Source organism: Eleutherodactylus coqui, chromosome 5 (assembly GCF_035609145.1).
Source record: "Eleutherodactylus coqui strain aEleCoq1 chromosome 5, aEleCoq1.hap1, whole genome shotgun sequence".
Classification (NCBI taxonomy): Eukaryota; Metazoa; Chordata; class Amphibia; order Anura; family Eleutherodactylidae; genus Eleutherodactylus; species Eleutherodactylus coqui.
In genome coordinates this window covers 118,314,473-118,334,957 of record NC_089841.1, presented here as the reverse complement: position 1 = coordinate 118,334,957, position 20,485 = coordinate 118,314,473, and the positions used below count along the sequence as shown (strand labels likewise).

Below are 20,485 nucleotides of genomic sequence, written 5' to 3'. Positions count from 1 at the left end.
CTTGAAGGCTTACGTTAGACAGAATTTTAAATATTGAGCTGATCATATCATACAGTACATAAAATACAAATTTCCAACATATAGCCTCATCTCAGAATCTTATTTTATAGTAAGTACATAAACAATTATAAAAATACAAAATCTAACTCCTTCATTAACAGAATAAGGCCTCTTTCAGACGAGCAATGCATCTTCACGCCTGCCACATCACTGCCGAAAATCGCATGTATGAATAATTGCCGCGATTGTGGCCCAATTTTAATTTTAGCGTTTTTTTCGTCCATCTACACGAAAAATCAGCAAAAATATCCACTGCAGCGTGGAAATCCCTTAGTCCGCAGAATGTCCGCAGTCATGTTCAGAATGACTACTAATTAGAGATGAGCGAACGTACTCTTTTCGGGTGTTTTTGCACTCGAGCACCGCTTTTTCCGAGTAACTGACTACTCCAACAAAAAGATTCGGGGTGAGCAGGGGGTGCAGAGAGGAGTGGGGGAGGGGGAGAGAGAGAGCTCCCCCCTGTTCCCCACTGCTACCCCCTGCTCCACCACGCCGCCCCCCAAACCTTTTCGTCCGAGTAGTCAGTTACTCAGAAAAAGCGGTGCTCAAGTGCAAAAACACCCGAACCAAGTAAGTCCACTCATCTCTACTACTAATGCTTAAACAGAGGCAGCTGGTTTTGTTTCTGAGCAATGGACACAGCTAAACTCCCTCCCCCTCCGTTTTTGTTCAGCTCCCATAGGAGTCTATGGGAGCTTCCAGCGTTTCTCAGCAAAAAATAGCGAGGGCATAGCCTATCTTTTCATAGACCGTATAAAATCGACGACTGAAAACTGTTGTCGATGTTCTACTTTTGTGTTACAGATTTATTTTTTATTTAAACAGATTTACTGGATCCACTGGACCAACCTACCAGGGCTGAAGACAGTCCTGGAGTGGTTGGTAGCTGACTCCTCAGATAGGCGGACTGTAGACAGGAATACAGAACCAACCCAGACAAGGAAATACCGACAGAACTAGGAAGGCATAGACAGAACTCAGAACACAGAAAGGGACCACATACTCTGACAGACCGAGGCATGACAGACCCCATACACCCAAAGCACTCACCAGCATTCCCACACGATTAACCAGATGAAATAGCTATAAAAGTACAGGGAATTAGTTCATGAATTGACCAAGTCGCTTAAGCCGCAAACCCACTTCATGGGTCCTTGTTGTCTCACGGTCCCTACACTAACGAGACAATTAATTCCTGGCTGCAGGGAATATGGCAGGATTTTACCTATAAGCGGAGCGATCGTCTTGATAAAGGCGGCCCCGTGCTAGATACAGAACAGAAGCCTCATACAGAACAGAAGGTCAGAAATAGACCCAGAGCAGAGAGACAGGCAGAACCCAGACGAGACAGAAGTCAGACTGCAAGACAGAACCCAGAGGGCGGGCAGAGCTGACACGGACAGATGCAGGACAGAGCGCAAGAATAAGTTAGTGCTATAAAAATAAAGATTATTATTACATTGGAATTTTTGCATGAAGCTACATTAGATCTATAAGTATGTGTGTGTATGTGTGTATGTGTATATATATATATATATATATATATATATATATATATATATATATATATATATATATATATACACACACACGCACACACACGCTCGTGTCAAAGAAACCTGTTACATGTGCTGCTGAGACATGTTGTACTACTGTGCTTCCAGCAGCACAGCACTTTCATGGTTAATGATTGAGCTGGCTGGGTGTGGTTCTTCCTGCTAGCCAATCTCCTGGGTCTGTGATCACATATAAACCCAGCTCCTGGTCAGTCTGTCTGGTGTTCAGGGTGAGCAATCCTGAATCTGTGTCTGTTGAAGTTTGCTGTGTGATCTGTGCCTTGCGGTTCATGTCTGTTTGTTCGTTTAAATTCTGTCAGTTTTGTGTTAGCTTGCTGTGTGACCTGCTATCTGTGTCCTGTCCTGTTGCAGCGTTCTGTGTGAACTGTGTCCGGTTCTGCTGGACTCCTGGTTAGTGTAGGGACTAGCAGTATAGCCAGGAGCCGTGAAGTGGCCTACTAGCTTTCATGTTTTGCACAAAATGTCAACTAATAACTGGTATTTATATTCAGCTTCCTATCTGTTACTAGTGGTTGCATTTTGGCAGCTGTATGCTGTGTATTCCGGCTCTGTGTGTCCTGTTGTTCAGTCCCTGTCATGTGGCATGTGAATGCGTCCTGTTCTGGTGCGTGGCTCCTAGGATCAGCTAGGGCCCAGATCCGAAGACCGCTGGGCTGCCCTTCTTGGGGGCAATGTCCCTGCTTAGGTAGGGCCAGGTCAACCTCCCAGTAGCTCAGGGTCAGTTGCTTGAAACCTGTGTGCTACTTGTGTGTGCGTATCCAGTCACCCTTGATCGCAATTGTGTGGGCCCTGTGCTAAGCTTGCCCACACGATCGTAGCAAAACCTCTGAAGAAGGAGAAAGACCTGGATATCATTGCATCACGTTGTCAGTAGTATACACACCAATTAGCACTCATACTACAGACTGGCTCCATTCATAAACATAAAATGAATTTTTTTAAAAAAGGTCACTCATTTTTCTTACTTTCTCATGTGATCTAAAAGAACCAATAATGACTCACATTTCCTGTAATATCATAAAGATTATTTTTAAAAAACACGTTTTATCTTGAACTTTATATTTAGATCATGTATTGCTAGCGTTTTCAAGGAATAGTAAAATCGTCTCCCCTCCAACACTCGCTCTATGGCATAAGAAATCATTCCCCTGGGATCTTTGTTGTTATGTCTAGCGCAATGGGCCGACACAGTGTGATCCAATTTTCATTTGCAGATACTGTTGAATTTAGTTTTTAATGCTCATGTGGAGAGTGAGGCGATAACACTGCAACCGGGAGGAAGATTTGACATCTCTAAGAATCACATATTTTCTCCTTTTTTTTTGCTGCATTTTCTTCAGGTTGAAGGAGATGGAGATATTCTGTGTGTGATACTTGTTTGTAGTTATTTGTATTGCTTTAGTTCAGCGTTGTTTTGGATTGTGCCACAGCTGTCACTTCTAAGCTTTCCCTATATTCCACTGTGATAGCTTGAAATGAAAATACTAATAAATTTACACTTTTGCTGTGTCGCCTTTAATCAAACTGGACGCTAGCAACTTCGTGCAAAAAACTTACAGCAGAAAGCTTCTTAAAGGGCTATTGTCATCTCTAACATAAACCAAATAAAAAGTTCAAAGGGTTAACCTTAACTTGTATCCTGCAACCCTCGTTGATAGTCCATTAATTAGAAAGAAACCCATGCAGAATGGGAATAGCCCATATTCCTCCTCAACTACATATCTGTGTCCTAAAGTATGTATACTATATTTAACTAAATGACTAACGTTGGAATACCCATTTTAAAGGGATTCTTCAGGAATATATTTTCTCCACTATGAGAACCCCACCTGCAGTAGCCAGCATCACTGTTTTCTGGACATTTGTGCCCCTCTTCATTCCTGGAAAAGCATGCTTTTCCAATATTCATTATAGTCTATGGTGGATGTTGAAGCAGTAAACTTTTCTTTAGTTTATGCTTTAGTTGTTTAATACCATCATGGTATTTCAATATAGTAGCCTAATTTAGTTTTTGCACTTGTGTAAGGTTTAGATACAAAGTTACATATGTCTACCCAGCTACTGGAATAGTTTGTATTTATATGTAACCAGCAGAAGACAAAAGGCTCAGAGAATATATGGTTTGGGACATGGCTGGATACAGGTTTAATGTGGACTGTTCATATTTCACCCCATTTTTCTTTCATAATGTTGCTGCTTGCTAACTGGAAATTATTTTGTCAAATTAATTTCTATTCACGTTCTCCTTATCATCCGCCCCTGCTTTACTTATTATGGTGGTGATTGATACAACATTGTTAAGAGCTTTTTGCTGTGATCTTACAGTTTATTATTTCAGCTCTGGTTCCATGTACCATCATTTTATCTGGCTTATTACATTGAGCTAATGACGATTAATTGCTTACAGTTCACATGTACATTATTATTTGCAGTAATGGCTTTTAGGGATTCATATTGTCCTCACAGGAAGTGGCAGCAGTAATAATCATATTTTCATTAATTGATTTGCAGGTTCATTTCATGAGTGGAATGTACCATCGGTTCATCTTTCAGCCTAAGATAATCTAATTTATAGTTATCTCAAAAGTAGTATTTAGTATATTCAAATAAAATCCCATGGATGCTCTATCTGCATAAGCAGCATGGTGGCTCAGTGGTTAGCACGAGGGTCGTTAAATCCTACGAAAGAAAACATCTTTGTGGAGTTTGTATGTTCTCTGTTTGCTTTGGTTTCTACAGGCTTCTCCTGTCTCCTTCCACAGCCCAAGAACAGACTGATAATTTAAAGAAGTTGTCCAGATACTATAATTTTTTTAAAACCTAGATCCAAATCTGTGAAAAACCGTATAAGTAGCTGTACTTACCCATGCCCAGTGCTGGTGCCACATGGTTCCCTGTCTTTGTTTTGGAATGGAAATCAACTGACTGCTGCAGAGAATCAGAGGCCAGAGTGGTTAGATGCCTTTCTACTGGCACTATGACTTCTGGCATCTGAGTGGTGAGGCAAGGAAACAACACCGGACTGCTGCTGCTTCTGATTGGCTTATTTCATTGGAATGCCCCTTTAAGCAGTGGCTTTTTTCTCTAGCCACTTTCCTGTAAAGCCCTGTACAGCTTCTAGTGGTCCTGTGGACAGATACTTCCACCTCGACTATGGATTTCTGGAGCTCCTTCCAGAGTTATCATTGTATTAGTTGAGTCTCTGATTAGTACCCTCCTTGGGGCTCTGTAGGATGTTCAAAGTTTTGGATTTTTTCTAGTAAGCCAACCCTGCTCTCTGCCTCTCCATAACTGTGTCTTTGATCTGTGTGGAGAGCTTGTCTGTCATCTTGTTGCTAGCTTAGTGGTGCTATGGGAATAGGTGTATTTATACTCCCATCATGTGACAGATTGTGTGACACTTTGATGGCACGCAAAAGGACCGTATCAGTGAATTGTGACTGACTTGTGAAGTTATTTGGTTTGGCCAGATCTTAATTGGGGATTTCATAGCAAAAACGGTGAATACACACACTCACAAATGTTCAGTATTTCTTTTTAAGATTTTTTCTTTTTCATTCCACCATAACAATTTGAACTATTTTGTCACGTCTGATCAGTGGTGGTGCTGATTGGAACCTGTTGCAGGTGGGTGTCAGTTGTAAAAAAAACTACCCCTGATTACCCCTGCATGCAAACCTACAAGCCTCCATGACGTAAATGTACGTCCTGGAGCATTAAGGGGTTCGTAATGCTCATTTCTCATTGAAAAAAAAACAGCAATGCTCACCTTTTAGTGCTCTTCCCACTCCTGGCCTCTTCAATCCGTGCCACGCTGCTCACCCAGGGACTTCATGGTAGAGTGATCCGACTACATGGAAGTTCTTGGGTGAGCAGCATGGCACATATCAAGAGGCTAGGAGTGGGAAGAGCACAAAGGTGAGTATTGCTGTTTTTTGGGAGGTTTTGAGTGCACCTCCCCTGTTACATGAAAAAAAAATAATGCATTGGCTCAGAATTAAATGGCCAGTTCGCCCCTGGGAAACGGTAGTTAGAACATAAGGATTTGGAGTGAGAGGTCTGAAATGAGGCAACTTATAGAAAAGGAAAAGACAATAAGGGCATAGTAAAATGTATATAATCCCTTCTAGCAACCAGGAGTGTTATGATACTATTTTATAGAGTATTTCACAAAATTACATGGCACGATGTCAACAGGATTTTTTCTTGCATTTGCAACAATTTTCATCTGGTAGGATTGTGAAGCTGCTTTGTGCTCCACTTCCGGTTTTGGCTTAGACAAGCAGAGAAAAAGTATAATGAAAAAATGTCAACCCCTTCAGTATTTTGGACCCACCCTTGGTTTTGACAAATACTGGTGAAGAGTACTGATCAAAATACTGTACTGCCTTGTTAAAGTGGCCTTATCTCACACAGCTGTTTTTGTTTTTGTTTTTTGCATTTAACGCTTTGTTTTCAGCACAGCACTAAACTCTCATTGATTTCAATGGGGCTTCTCAGACAAGTGTTAAAACGCAGCATTTTTAACGCTGCATTTTTCAAGCGCTGTCTGTTCTATTTTGATGTGTTTCTGTGTTTTAAAACGCGATGCTTTGCCCATTGAAATGAATGGGGGGAAAACGCGTTAGAATGGGATTATCACATTTTCAGCAGCGTTCTTGACTGGGTTTTTTTTTTTTTAGTTCTGGCATTATCAGCTTGCTTTGCTGCGCTTATTACTGTGCTAAAAAGGCAGCTGAAAACGCAGTCAAACGCTGTCAAAAACACATGTCAACAGCTGAAAATGCAGTACCGTAAATGCTGCGTTAAAAAATGCTGCATTTTTTCAAGCGCCTGTGTGAGAGTGGCCTTGTAGTTTTATGCAAATTGATACAGCAATTTAGTCAGAGGCAAAAATATCTTAAGCCAGTATATAGAAAAGATAAAAAGTAATAATCCTCATTTGTTAATACCAAGTCTTTACAGAATTGTATTCCTTTTTGCTGATTCGGCACAACATTGGAGAGGAAAAAAGGTAGGAATTTTAAGGAGAAAGAGGTCAAATTTAATGAACAGATTACTGTAATTGTAGTCTGCAAGTCCAAACAGTGTGTAAAAGTGAACATGTTTAATGCCAAAAAGTGCGCGCCTCTACCTCCTACAGAACCTTCAGCTGTTCCCGGCAGATGCATGCTGGGCCATGCTAGCACAGGAAATTATATTGATATCAGACATATCCTGGAGGAATGTTGCTATAGACGTTGCTCTAAGGACATTCTAGTGGTATTTGTTTTATTATAGCTTATATAAACTTCTGTAAATTTTGTATCTTTCCTTTTTAACCTTTTAAAGACGAGAGTATTTCGGTCCTAAAGGACCAGACATCTTATAGTGATTTTATATATGTGGTGGTTTTATGGCCCTTTTTTTTGCAAGGGGCTTCCAGAATTATTGTTGCCGTTTTTTTGTGTTATATAGTTTTAATACCTTTTTTTTTTTTATTTTTTTTTTTTTTTTCAACACTGAAATTTTCTTTTTCATTTTTCTTTTATTAGGGGTAATGAGTACAAAGAGTTACAAAAAATGTATTTAAGAGTTTTTATTTTTAACAAAATTAGGGGTGCTTAAAGGGCACTTGGTATAAACTATAAGCACTATAAACTAAGTATAACTCACACCTCTAGTACAGGTATAGTATAGACCTATAGTGTAGGTGACATGGAGTCCGATGAACCTCTTTTCATAATCGCCTGGTCCTCCATTCCTGCAGTGTTCCCTGGTCAGAGCATGCACAGCAGCTTGAATGCACATACAGCTTAGAAGGCTGTAGAGATGAATGGGAATGTGCGCGCACAGCCTTCTGAGAAGAGTCACGCTTCATGTACATGTGCGGACTTCACTGGGGAATACCGCAGGAACGTGGGACAGAGGTTCCTGGATTCCACATCACCTAAACGGAGCACCATAACTTGGTTTATGATGCTTCTACTTGATGACGGCTTCCCTTTTAATAAGGTGGATGCTATTAAATGTCTGCTGAGATGTAGTTGCAGAGTCTTAGTGATCCCATTACAAACAAATATTGTGGTTTAGCCCAAAACTGCAATGAGCTGAATTATGAAGGATGAAACTTAAGTCATATGTTGTTTGACTTTTTTATTGAATTTGAGTGTTACATGTTGTGAAATCAGTTCAATGCAATGTAAGATAATTTTCAAGTAATATTGCATTGTAGAAAGCTGCTTTTAACATGTAGGGTCGAAAGTGGTTCAAGTTAGGCGAATGTGATGTGTGTATAAAGCCCTATGTATGTAATGCCCCCCCTCAGCAGGCTATACAGTGTGTTTACAGATAAGCGTTCCTGTAACTAGTGGTCCTATAGATTAGTTCTCTTAGAAGAACATTCTGTGTGATCTGTAAATGTAGCATTCTTCATCTCTTGGGGAATGTAACATTTATTTACTATTAGTTTCTTTAATTAGATTTACGTCTGTGTTCACATTCGGTCTGAGGCTCTTCTCCAAGCAGCATTCTCTACTGCAGCATTGGATTTTCTGGTAAAGCAATAGACTCAGCAGAACCCAACAAATTTTAATTATGTCAGAGGGATCCATTTGTTACCAGCGGTATTCATCATGCAACAGACTGTCACAGCATTGCGACTTCTGTTATAAAATGAAGCCACAACCCGGATCCCAAGTCTGTAGAAGAGAAATATCTGCATTTTTTTAAAAGTGTTGGAGCTATTTACTCTTTTTCAAAACTTCCTGGGGGCCATATTGGAGGCACACACTTCCTTCCTGCATGGTCTGCATGCAGTGTATCAGGGTGTGTCTGCTTTATGCAGCTTTAATGAATGGTTAGGCCAGTTTCATATGGGAGAGAAAATCACGCGATGCGAGAATGAGTAAAAACGCAGAATTATGAAACCAATGATTTTCAGTGGTTTTATTTTCATTTGTGATGTTTTCACTCCTGCAATGTTGTGTGGGAAAAAATTGCAGCATGTTCTATCTTTTTACGATATCGCCCATTGCTTTGAAAGCAATAGAACTCTGCGATCTTTTGCCGTGGCTATGACCACTGCGGCAGGGGAATCCCTTTATCACCGGCGGGGGAATCCTGTTATCCCTGCAGGGTTGAAGGGATTCCCCGTAGTGATGCGAGGCAGTTTTCACATTAAAACGCCTCGCACCCACAGGGCTTTCACATTGTTGGAAACTGCGATATTGGGCCATGAATCATGACCCAATACCGCCCTCACCCGTGTGAAACTAGCCTTAGATAACTGACAGAAAAAAATCTGATTATTAGCCTGTACAAAGTGATGGAGTAAAGCCCTCTCCCATATGCATCAGAGACAGTGGTGATGGATATAGAGCTTTATCTGTGTATAGTGTTCTTATCCTGCCTTTTTGTCACTTCCAGTAATAAAACGGCTATTAAATCCCAGCCCTCAAATGATAATAAAATGTGAGTCATGAAATTAAATGAAATGTGAGTCAGCCTGAGTGGGTGGCCATACACAGTAAACACTGATTGGCCAAACCAGCAGATTTTAGTGGGATCATCTAATGTGTGTTGAGTCTTTGTGAATCCCGCTGGATAACAGGTATCAGGAGAGAGAAGGATCATAAGGATTGAAATCCAATTGCTCAGTCTTCAAGATTTTCATTCTCCGGTAATAAGTCGCTACCACAGGTGTCTGGCAATAGCTTTCTTCCTTCTCTTCATGCATGTATGTGTATGGGTGAAGACTATTTTAAAGTTTCAGTTTAAACTGTCACATTCATCACTGTTATAACTTTACATACTAATTACTGTATATACTCGAGTAGAAGCCTAGTTTTTCAGTACATTGTTTTGTGCTGAAGAAGCCTCCCTCGACTTATACTCGAGTCAGGGAAGGCTTAAAAAAAACCCTCCATACTCCCCTCCCAGCCGGCGTCTGTGTCTCCAGCGGCGGTGCAGCAGGCTGCTTGAATTCTCTCTGCTGTCATCCCCCGCCGTCCTCTTTGCTTGGCTCTGTCATCCCCCGCCGTCAGCGCTACGTAAGTAAGAGCTCTGATTGGATTGAGTGTCAGCCAATCACAGCCGGTGCTCGATTATTCACAGCCAATCCAGCTGCTTTAAAATTCTCCCTGCTCGGCTTTCAAATCCCCTGCCGTCAGTGCTGTGTAAGTAAGCGCTGTGATTGGATCGAGCGCCAGCTGTGATTGGCTGGCGCTCAATCCAATCACAGTGCATACTTACACAGCACTGACAGAGATGACAGAGCCGAGCAGAGAGGACGGCGGGGGAATTCAAGCAGCTTGTCGCACAGACACAGACGCCGGCTGGGAGGTGAGTATGGAGGGTTTTTTTTTTAACCTAGTATATACTGTATAGCTTGGCTTATACTCGAGTCAATACTTTTTCCCAGTTTTTTGTGGGGAAACTTATTGTCTCGGCTAATACTCGAGTATATATGGTACATCTGTGTGCTCAGCCATTGAAAAAATTAATACATATGCTGCCCAGTCCTTTGTGGATGGTGCAGCCTTTGTCAGTGTTGACTATAAAGTCTAATTTTGATCTGTAACCTCCATGATATAGTTTGCTCTCCTTTAGGTAAGAGCACTATACAGTGGCATGGCATCACTTATGCGCCACTGCGTGGCATCACTTATGAGACCTGCTGCGTTTTTACGTGTGGGAAAGAAAATGCAGGTGTGAGAGGCCCAATAGAAATCAATGGGCTTTAGTACCGCATATTACTCAGGCAACATACGCCCGTGTGAGCGAGCCCTAGTACAGCAAACACTTTCCCTTTTAAAGCTTCACAGTGGTATTTATGAGAATTTTCGTTTTATCTTCAAAAATACATAAATAAGCACTTGAAAAAAAGGAAAATGCACATTTACATGTGGGATTCAGGTGCTCAGTTCTCGCTGTTTGTCAGAAATTCAAAGCACCACAAGATATATTTGTTAATTACCCGTGCAATCTGTGCAGAACATATTTTGCAGCAAAATCCTTTTGATGAAAGTGTAATTTTCTCTAATTAAAGATTTGTTTTATTTAATTGCGTAAAGAAGGACGACATATTGCCCCCTTTATCTGAAATTGCTTGTTACAGGGAAAAAAAACCCTGTACCGCATGAACAGTGGCTTTTAATGAGCAGATTAATACATAAGCATTGTAATCTTTTATTTATAGCCATATTACATTTGTGAAAATATATTTCCTTCAGTACATTTGATTCCACCTGAAACCGCATTTGTTCAGCACTTGTGTAATCATTCTTATTGTCCTAATGAATCTAAAATAAAGTCATGATAAGATACAAGTACACTGCTCTTATGCAGGCCTGTGTGTAAAAACTAAAGTTTATTTTCTATTTAAGGCACATAAAAAAGACAATTTTAAGAAATAACAGAAATCTACTTTAAAGGGAACCTGTCATCGACTAGAAGCACCATGAACTAGGTTATATTGCTTATGGTTTAGGTGGCGGGGAGTTCTGGAGGTGTCTCTTACTCCTCCGGTCCTCCGTCCGTGCTGTCCCCAGGAGACGTCGGCATGTGCACAGCCAGTGTGACTCTTTTCAAAAGGCTGCTCGTGCTTTCATTCAACCGTACGGGAGTGAGCGCGCACGAAAAGGGCCATGTTGGCTGTGCGTAAGCTGACCTTGCTGTGGGACACAACAGGAACAGAGGACCCCCGGTGAGTATGAGACATCTCCAGGACTCTCCGCCATCTAAACAATAACCACCATAGGTTCATGGTTCTTATAGTTGATGACCCATTCCCTTTCATTATAGTTTTGCCTATCAAATTTAAAACCCATCTCTCACGTCTTCTGTGCTAACCTATTTGAGGGCATCACAGGATAAAGGGGGTGATGGGAGCTCTGCCGCACAGCGCTGGATTATTGGATGTCAGATTGCTTGAACTTTACGATATATGTAAATGTCTGTCACCCAATTCTAGCAGTTTAACCTAATTGTATGATAAGATGTGGGACATATTGATGTAGACAACTATACCTCTATTCTGTTAAGTAGCTGCTCCAATGCAGAAATATCCTGGTTGTCCTGCTTCCCATTTGCATACCATGTGGGAAGTACAACAACCAGGATATTTCTGCATTGGAGCATCTATTGACTAGGATACTGTTGTCTTCATCAATCTGTCCCACATATTATCATACAATTAAAGTAAAACAAGTAGAAGAGTGCGATAGAATTCCTCTACCTTGTATTTACAATGCAGAAATATCCTGGTTGTCCTGCTTCCCATTTGCATACCATGTGGGAAGTACAGCAACCAGGATATTTCTGCATTGGAGCATCTATTGACTAGGATACTGTGATCTTCATCAATCTGTCCCACATATTATCATACAATTAAAGTAAAAGAAGTAGAAGAGTGCGATAGAATTCCTCTACCTTGTATTTACAATTTATAGAGATAAATGTTAAATTCAGATACTAGTAGTGAAGCTATCTGTCAGATAGGCTCACCGCGAGATCTGTCTGCTAGCTCCTGCTCCCGGGCAGCAGCTCCCCCGGCAGAGATCCGCCGGGGGCTATCGCAACACCCGTGGACAGGCAGCCTTACAGGGTGCAGCCCCCAGCAGGTTTCTTGTCTCCCAGCTTGGATAGATTGACAATTATATAAGATGAGACCTATTGATCTTGCCAAGCCAAAAGGGGAGAAGTCAGTGGAGAGCAGCCGCTATGACTCTACTCCATGTTCACGCCTGCTTTTAAAAGTAGATCTTCTCTGAAATGCTCCAAATATAGGTGTCTGCAATGTAGATGCCTATGGGGATGTTATACTGCCTGTTTGGGCAGCATAAACTCCTGAGAAGTTCCCTGTAATGTGATGTGTACTAAGAAATACATAAAGAGAAAAAGATACATGTTTGATTTTGTGGGCCAAGTTCAGTTCTCGTGTACAGTGCTAGTGCTGCTGGTGTTAGTTAGCAGCTCTTGTAGTTGTAATGGGGTCAACGCACACATCATGCTAGTTATTTCTGCTAACACCTGGGTATATTGTCAGCACTGAGCTTGGATCCCTGCCAGATGAAATCATTTTGTGTTTGAGTTGGCAGAAGTTGTGTTTCTTTTTATTTTTGAAGGAGAAATGCCAATCATACCTCTCCAGGATTGCACAGAAATGTTGAATGAACCCGTAGATAAGTCAGTGGTTTCAAGGGTAACGTTTATTACAGCCATTAAACTGTCTGGCTTCTTATTGTCTCTCTGTTTGTATTTTCCCAGTGCTCTGAAACCTCATTCTTTTTTGAAACCCGGAACAAAGTGGCCTGTAAGCATCTGTGGAAATGCTGTGTGGAGCACCACACGTTCTTCAGGTTTGTGTACATACATTGTTCTCACAGTGGGTGTCTCTGCGGGAGAAAAACGGGCAAACCTAGTATGTTAGGCCGAAAAAAGACATATGTCCACCCAGTTCAGCCGATTAACCCCTAATGTTGATCCAGAGGAAGGCAAAAAAACCCCAATGAGGTAGAAGCCAATTTTCCCCATTTAAGGGAAAAAAATTTCTTCCTGACTCCAATCTGGCAATCGGAACAATCCCCGGATCAACAACCTTTCTGAAGTTAAATAATGATTATAACATATAATATATCGCTCAAGAAAGACATCCAGGATCCTCTTGAATGCTTATCAAATTTGTCATCGCCACATCTTCAGGCAGAGAGCTCCATAGTATCACTGCTCTTACAGTAAAGAACCCCTTTCTATCTTAGTGTAAAAACCTGCTTTCCTCTAGACAAAGGCCTCCTGTCCACGGGCGACATATCATTGCGTTATCCGCGGCAATAATCCGCACGCGGGTAACGCAATAAATGCTTTCCATAGGATAACTATGAAAAGCACAGCCCAATGTACACGAGTGGAAAATCGCAGCGCTTTTCCGCTCGCATATAAAAATCATTAATGATAGGTTCATCGCAGAAAATTGCGGTGACTTGCAGCAAGATCCATTGAATGGAGTTTTCTCCTAGATAAATTTCTGTAAAACAGAATCACGCATTAAAGTAAGCAGCCACAATATGGTGCAGGATATGGCTCTGCATGAGGCCTTAGAGTTAATCTCCTACCTGGGAAAACGTACCAGAGAGCCTGTGATGTCAAAATCTTATGGATTCCTCTGCCTACGTTCTTTATATCATGGTACCACCATGTGTTTTTTTTAATTGAACTATGTAGTGATTATAGCTGATACATTTATATCTCATGCATGTTATTTATATAGGGTTGTCAGAGATGATCTTCCTGATTTTTGAAATCCTCATAACTGAAGTCTAATAACACTCAGATATATATACTTTATATCACTGGAAACAGAAATTCAAACATTTTCAATCAGCAAAACTGTCTAACAGTCCTTGATGTCCTTGCTACCAAAAGCAACCAATCGTAGCGCCGCTTTCATTTCTCAAGCTATTGAGGTAAAATTAAGGCTGCACTGTGATTGGTTGCGATGAGTAACAAGGGCAGTCTTGCTGTTAAGGCCCATTTACACATAACTATTATCACTCAAAATTTGTTCAAACGACCAAAAATGAGCGATAATTGTTCCATGTAAACGCAGGCATCATGCACTTTTCATTTGAACAATGATTTTAAGGTGAACTTAAAGGGGTTGTCCCGCGGCAGCAAGTGGGTCTATACACTTCTGTATGGCCATATTAATGCACTTTGTAATGTACATTGTGCATTAATTATGAGCCATACAGAAGTTATCAAAAGTTTTATACTTACCTGCTCCGTTGCTGGCGTCCTCGTCTCCATGGTGCCGACTAATTTTCGGCCTCCGATGGCCAAATTAGCCGCGCTTGCGCAGTCCGGGTCATCTGCTGTATTCAATGCAGCCGCTCGTGCAGAATGCCGGCTCCGTGTAGCTCCGTGTAGCTCCGCCCCGTCACGTGCCGATTCCAGCCAATCAGGAGGCTGAAATCGGCAATGGACCGCACAGAAGAGCTGCGGTCCACGGAGGGAGCAGACCCTGGCGGCCATCTTCAGCAGGTGAGTATGAAGACGCCGGACCGCCGGGATTCAGGTAAGCATTCTCCGGTTTGTTTTTTTAACCCCTGCATCGGGGTTGTCTCGCGCCGAACGGGGGGGGGGGGGGGGGGTGGTTAAAAAAAAAATAAAAAACCCGTTTCGGCGCGGGACAACCCCTTTAAAATCCATCGTTCAACTACTGAGAAGTAAAGCAAACACATAGAATGGTAGAGTTCGAAGGGACCTCCAGGATCATCGGGTCCAACCCCCTGCTCAATGCAGGATTCATGCTTTAGAATGGATTTTCATCGCATGACTATCAGAAGGAGGAAGCATATGTTCTCTTTCTAAAACTTAAAACTGTATGTAATGCCCCACATGAAGACTTGAGAGGTGCATTAAATGTTGTACAATTCATTTAATCATTAAATCCAATGTTGATCAATTGATGGAGAATAGGAAAATTCCTTCCTAACCATAGTGGCAATCAGTCACTTCTAAAAAATTAGATGAAATGCGTGTAACAGCAGATACAATGTTAATGATATGCGACTGTATTGTTTTAAAAAAATGAAAGAAAAAATAAACGTTTTGTAGTCCATGTGCATATATGAAGACTTATCCTGTATTTGATTATTAAAAGATCTTATAAATAGTATGAATTTTCAGTTTTCCTGAGCTTGTGGGTGGAGACTAGCTGCTACAATATTTCCCATATATGGCACACCGGAAGTAGAAGAGATTGTACTCCACTATTGTTCTCTCTTTTCTATACAGAGAAGCAGCAGCATGGATGACATTATACAGCAGTTCTAAGCTGTGTAGATGTGATTCCAGTACCTGTGAGGCAGTAAAACACTTACTGTTAGCTGCAGTAGCCTCTCGGTGTGTCTTTGCTTCTCTCTCTGTTCTGCTAATACTCTCCTCTCTTTAGACTTCTATGAATAACATGTAATCTGATTTATCAGTGAGCGGTTAGTCGGTTTTGTGTACCAAGATAGATTTTAGTAGTTTTTCAGAGTGAGTGAACTGTTTAGGTGGGAGGATAAGGAGCCTAAAAAGTTGAGAGAGAAGCATTTTCTTTAAGATATATTAGTTTCTTATATTCGCCTGAACTATTGTTTTATGCAAACTTATTGCAAGCTCACTGACCATTTAATCACATTGTAAGAGCTCACAGTTGTATGTGGTCCGGATATTACGCCGTGCGAAAATACGATTGATTTCTATTAGGCCACTCGCACCTGAATTATGTTCCTGTACGTATTATGTGCGTGAAAAAAGTGCAGCATATCCTATTTTGGTGCATATTACACACCAATCTAGGCTATAGGACTTTAACATATGCATCAAATTCGCATGGTACATGCATATATGCTGTGTACTATGTATTACATACGCAAAAAGGGGGTTACATACATCCATGTGAGTGAGCCCTATTGTAAGGTTATCCAGCTTTCTATACGCTGTGTTTTAATTTTTTACCATTGTCGAGATTTTTTTTTGCTGTCAGTAGAAGAAATCTTTCTTCTTTACATTCAGAGACTGTAAAGCTGTACAGATGTAGTCCTGCTCTCGGATGTGGAGGGGTTATAACTGTATCCAATCTAGCCAATGCTTTGTGAGCAAAATGCATCAACAGCAACTACAAAAATCTCTGTGGTAGTTTTCTACAATGTGTCATTTTGGAGTCCAGGCTGTTTAGCACACAGAGCATTACCCAGGCTGGATACAATTTATTTGCTCCTCAGCTGAGAGCGGGGCTTGGTACATACTGGCTTTCAGTGGCGGAGTGTAAAGAAAAATGTTTTCATCCTCTGACGGCAAACAAAAATTTCAAAAGGGTGATAAACTGAAATACGCAGTATATTAGAATATGTGTCCCTGGCTAACATTTTCATTTGACCTCCTACATACATGGTAAGTGCTTGCTGCTATACAGATGAAATCTGCCTACATTGGACAGCATCAGAGAGAACTCTGATCCTGGCCATGTAACTCCATAGATACTGTAGTTTATAGTGACCACAACAACTACATGGTCAGACAGAGGGCAACCTCTGCCACCCAGTTAGCCCCCCGCAATGCAGGTGCAGAGTAGCAATGATTGACATGCCAACCAGAGACCTAGTGAAGGCCCTTAGGCCTCTCATTTTGTACTCCTAATTATAAAGGGAAACTAAGAGGTACATTACACTACAGTACAGAAGTATTGCTGTGTATTATACAAGTGAATGCATATTCAAGTCTCCAAGTGGTACTAAATGAGAAAAAAAGTGTAATGAATTGTTAAATCAAAAACTACTTAACAAAATCCCCAATATTAAAAGCTCAAATTTATCACTTAAAAAAATGAAACAATGAAAAATTCTAAACCTAAATGGTATCGCCATGTCTGTAAAAATATGATCTTTTAACCCCATCCTAAAGGACGGTGTCTATTTTAGATTTCAGGATAAAGCCCTTCTTTTCAGTGTGTCACTTTATTTCGGTACTACTAAGAGAATTACACTGCGCCCATTAATATCAGTGATTCTACAGAACCAAGAGCTGCTTTATCCTAAGATGACAGAATATGGCATAGTAATCCTTTGCTGTGTTTCTTAAGGTTCCTTTGAATTATTTTTTATCATTACTTTGCTAAGCTGCCAGTACACTTGTGCTAGTTTGCTGTGATGTCAGTCACAGGATTTTTTGTCTTGGAAAATCTGTAGCTACTAGATGATTAACTTGGTTGATTTGGAATTTAGACTGTAAGCCGCAGTAGGGACACGGACTGATGAGAGAGATGACAATTTACACACAGCACTGCAGAATATGTTGGTGCTATATCAATGACTAAGTTCATAAGAACTGTACCATGCCACACTATTATAGTGGATCAACTGAATAACGATCAGCTAACATAAACCAGAGGTCTTCGACTCATTTAACCCTTTGCAATCCAATTTTGGATTCAGGGTTTCCTAGGGGGCTTTCTCTTTGTACCATTATACAATGGCGCCATCTGCTGGCTAGAGCAAGTACTACAGTATGTGACATTCTGGAGAGGCCCCCCGACAACAGAGAGGCCAGTAATCTACAGTAAGAATACCCTGCTGGACGTCTTCTGATATCGGAGCTGTACAGCCTTCAATCATAATGTCTTTAGACGTCAGACAGTGGATTGGAAAGGGTTAAGTTCGTCAGTTGCTTAAATAAATAAATAACAGGTGATGTTGAGCTCTGAACAATAAAAGTTATTGCAAATTCTATAAAAAAATTATAATAGAGGGATATGACTTAAGGCCCTTTTACACACAATAAATTTCGTCCAAAACCGCAGAAAGTTAGTGATCATCTTTACGTGTAACCGCGAGCAACTGAACGTTTTTTGCTGACTTTTCGCTCATTGTTGACGTTTAGACCACATAAAAGTTTTTGTTCAGAAATTCGCTTTCACGTGGTTTAATTGACAATCGCTCCGTCGCTAAGCTATTCGTGGGGATGGGTTTTTGTTTGGCGAGGCGTTCTTGCACAGTAACAGCAATTGGCTGCCGAGACAAAAGGGCGAAACTTGTCTTTACACGCCCGCCTCAGCTCTAGTGTCCTGAGTGTCAGAATATGGAGTGATTATTCATGCCCTTACAGTGTCTGCACTATTCTTCCAATAGCTGATTGCCACAATTGACACTTTTTTTCCTATGGCATAAGGAGCTAACCCCTTACGATTAAAAAAAAAAGGCTCATAGCAAAAACACGCCTTTGTTTTTGCGACTGTTTCAAAGTCGCATTTCATGACACATCCTGCACTAGCCATTGTATTTCATTAATTCAATTACTACAAACCTGAAAACCAAGTTTCCTTCTGTATAGCAAACCCTTCATCTTCCTGGTTATCTAGCATGGATTTATGCCCACCCACCTGCGCTCACAGGCCAATCATTCACAAATGCACACGCCCTGCAATGAAAACAATCGCCCTGTAGCTTTAGATGTAAACACAAGCAAGTGTCAGGCTGAGCGATTGGAAAGGCGACCATTTCAAACGAAAATCGTTATGCGTGTAAAAGTACCCTTACAATAACTTGGTAAGAGTGGATCCACAGGTAATTTACTGCAAAATCGGCAACAATTGGCTTTAGCTGCAGATTTTGACTTCTCCATTGAACTCAATGGAGTAAATCCACAACCAAATCAGAGTTCGCATCAGAAATTGACGTTCAGCAGATTTAAAATACACACCACAGATTAGTCTCTGCATGGAAAATTTCCCCAGCATGTGGAGGACAGTTCTACTAATCTCCCATTTGCTGTTACTGTATTCTGCGGCAGTCTGCAACATTTCTGCAATGCGTGATCTTGCCCTAATGCAGTATTCTCCATAGTACTAAGAGTCTGTAATGTTAGGGTATCCCTGGTACTACTTGTACACAATAGTACCAGCTGGGGAGTTACATATGGATTCGGAGTCACTGGTCAGGGAAAGCTTACTGTATATAATTATGGAAAATTGGGTTCATTTAGTTATAATATTTTTCTTCCATATTTATTCCTTCAAGGATTCCTGAAAATGATCCGAACACTCTGTCAAGGAAGCTCAGTAAACTTGGCTCCTTAGGCTCCAGACATCGGTACAGGTAGGTAAATGTATGCCTACATAGGTAAAGAAATTTGCAGGAGATATTGGACTGCTTGCTTATGGGGTTCATTAGGGATATTTGTGGTGTTCAGTGTATCCACAAACCTCACTTATCATTGCATCCCCTATAGGAACTTAGCCGAGTCTTATGTTCTCTCCTCTCAGATTTCATTATTATTATTATTAGAGTTGAGTGAACGTACTCTGCCGAGCTTGATGCTCGTTCGAGTATTAGCGTACTCGATGGTGCTCGTTACTCGAATGAGCATCAAATCGTGTTCAACCCCGCCCCAGTTTTTGGCTCCTCCCTGCCACGACGCAGCGCGCGTCATTGGCAAATTTTTTGGTAGGCAGAAGAGAGCGAGAGAAAGAGAGAGAAAGGGAGAGAGCGAGACCTAGAAAGACCTAGAGAGAGCGAGACCTAGAGAGAGCGAGACCTAGAAAGACCTAGAGAGAGAGAGAGAGAGAGACCTAGAAAGACCTAGAGAGAGCGAGAGACCTAGAAAGACCTAGAGAGAGCGAGAGACCTAGAAAGACCTAGAGCGAGAGACCTAGAAAGACCTAGAGCGAGAGACCTAGAAAGACCTAGAGAGAGAGAGAGAGACCTAGAAAGACCTAGAGAGAGAGAGAGAGACCTAGAAAGACCTAGAGAGAGAAAGAGAGAGACCTAGAAAGACCTAGAGAGAGAGAGAGAGACCTAGAAAGACCTAGAGAGAGAGAGAGAGACCTAGAAAGACCTAGAGAGAGAGAGAGAGACCTAGAAAGACCTAGAGAGAGACCTAGAAAGACCTAGAGAGAGAGAGAGACCTAGAAAGACCTAGAGAGAGAGACCTAGAAAGACCTAGAGAGAGCGAGACCTAGAAAGACCTAGAGAGAGCGAGACCTAGAAAGACCTAGAGAGAGCGAGACCTAGAAAGACCTAGAGAGAGCGAGACCTAGAAAGACCTAGAGAGAGCGAGACCTAGAAAGACCTAGAGAGAGCGAGACCTAGAAAGACCTAGAGAGAGCGAGACCTAGAAAGACCTAGAGAGAGCGAGACCTAGAAAGACCTAGAGAGAGCGAGACCTAGAAAGACCTAGAGAGAGCGAGACCTAGAAAGACCTAGAGAGAGCGAGACCTAGAAAGACCTAGAGAGAGCGAGACCTAGAAAGACCTAGAGAGAGCGAGACCTAGAAAGACCTAGAGAGAGCGAGACCTAGAAAGACCTAGAGAGAGCGAGACCTAGAAA

The 20,485-nt window shown here is 41.4% G+C and overlaps 1 protein-coding gene across 3 annotated transcripts in view; it reads left to right on the top strand.

Annotated features, from left to right (window-relative positions):
• Nucleotides 1–20,485, top strand: part of EPB41L4A (erythrocyte membrane protein band 4.1 like 4A) — a 262,636-nt gene that overhangs the window by 203,251 nt on the left and 38,900 nt on the right. For all 3 annotated transcript variants that reach the window (XR_010792817.1, XM_066603055.1, XM_066603054.1), the window contains 2 exons: nt 12,885–12,976; nt 19,178–19,255. Coding sequence is in view for 2 of the 3 variants with exons in the window: in XM_066603055.1 (XP_066459152.1) it covers nt 12,885–12,976; nt 19,178–19,255 (170 nt within the window). In the remaining variant the exon portion in view is untranslated. The remainder of the gene's footprint in view (nt 1–12,884; nt 12,977–19,177; nt 19,256–20,485) is intronic.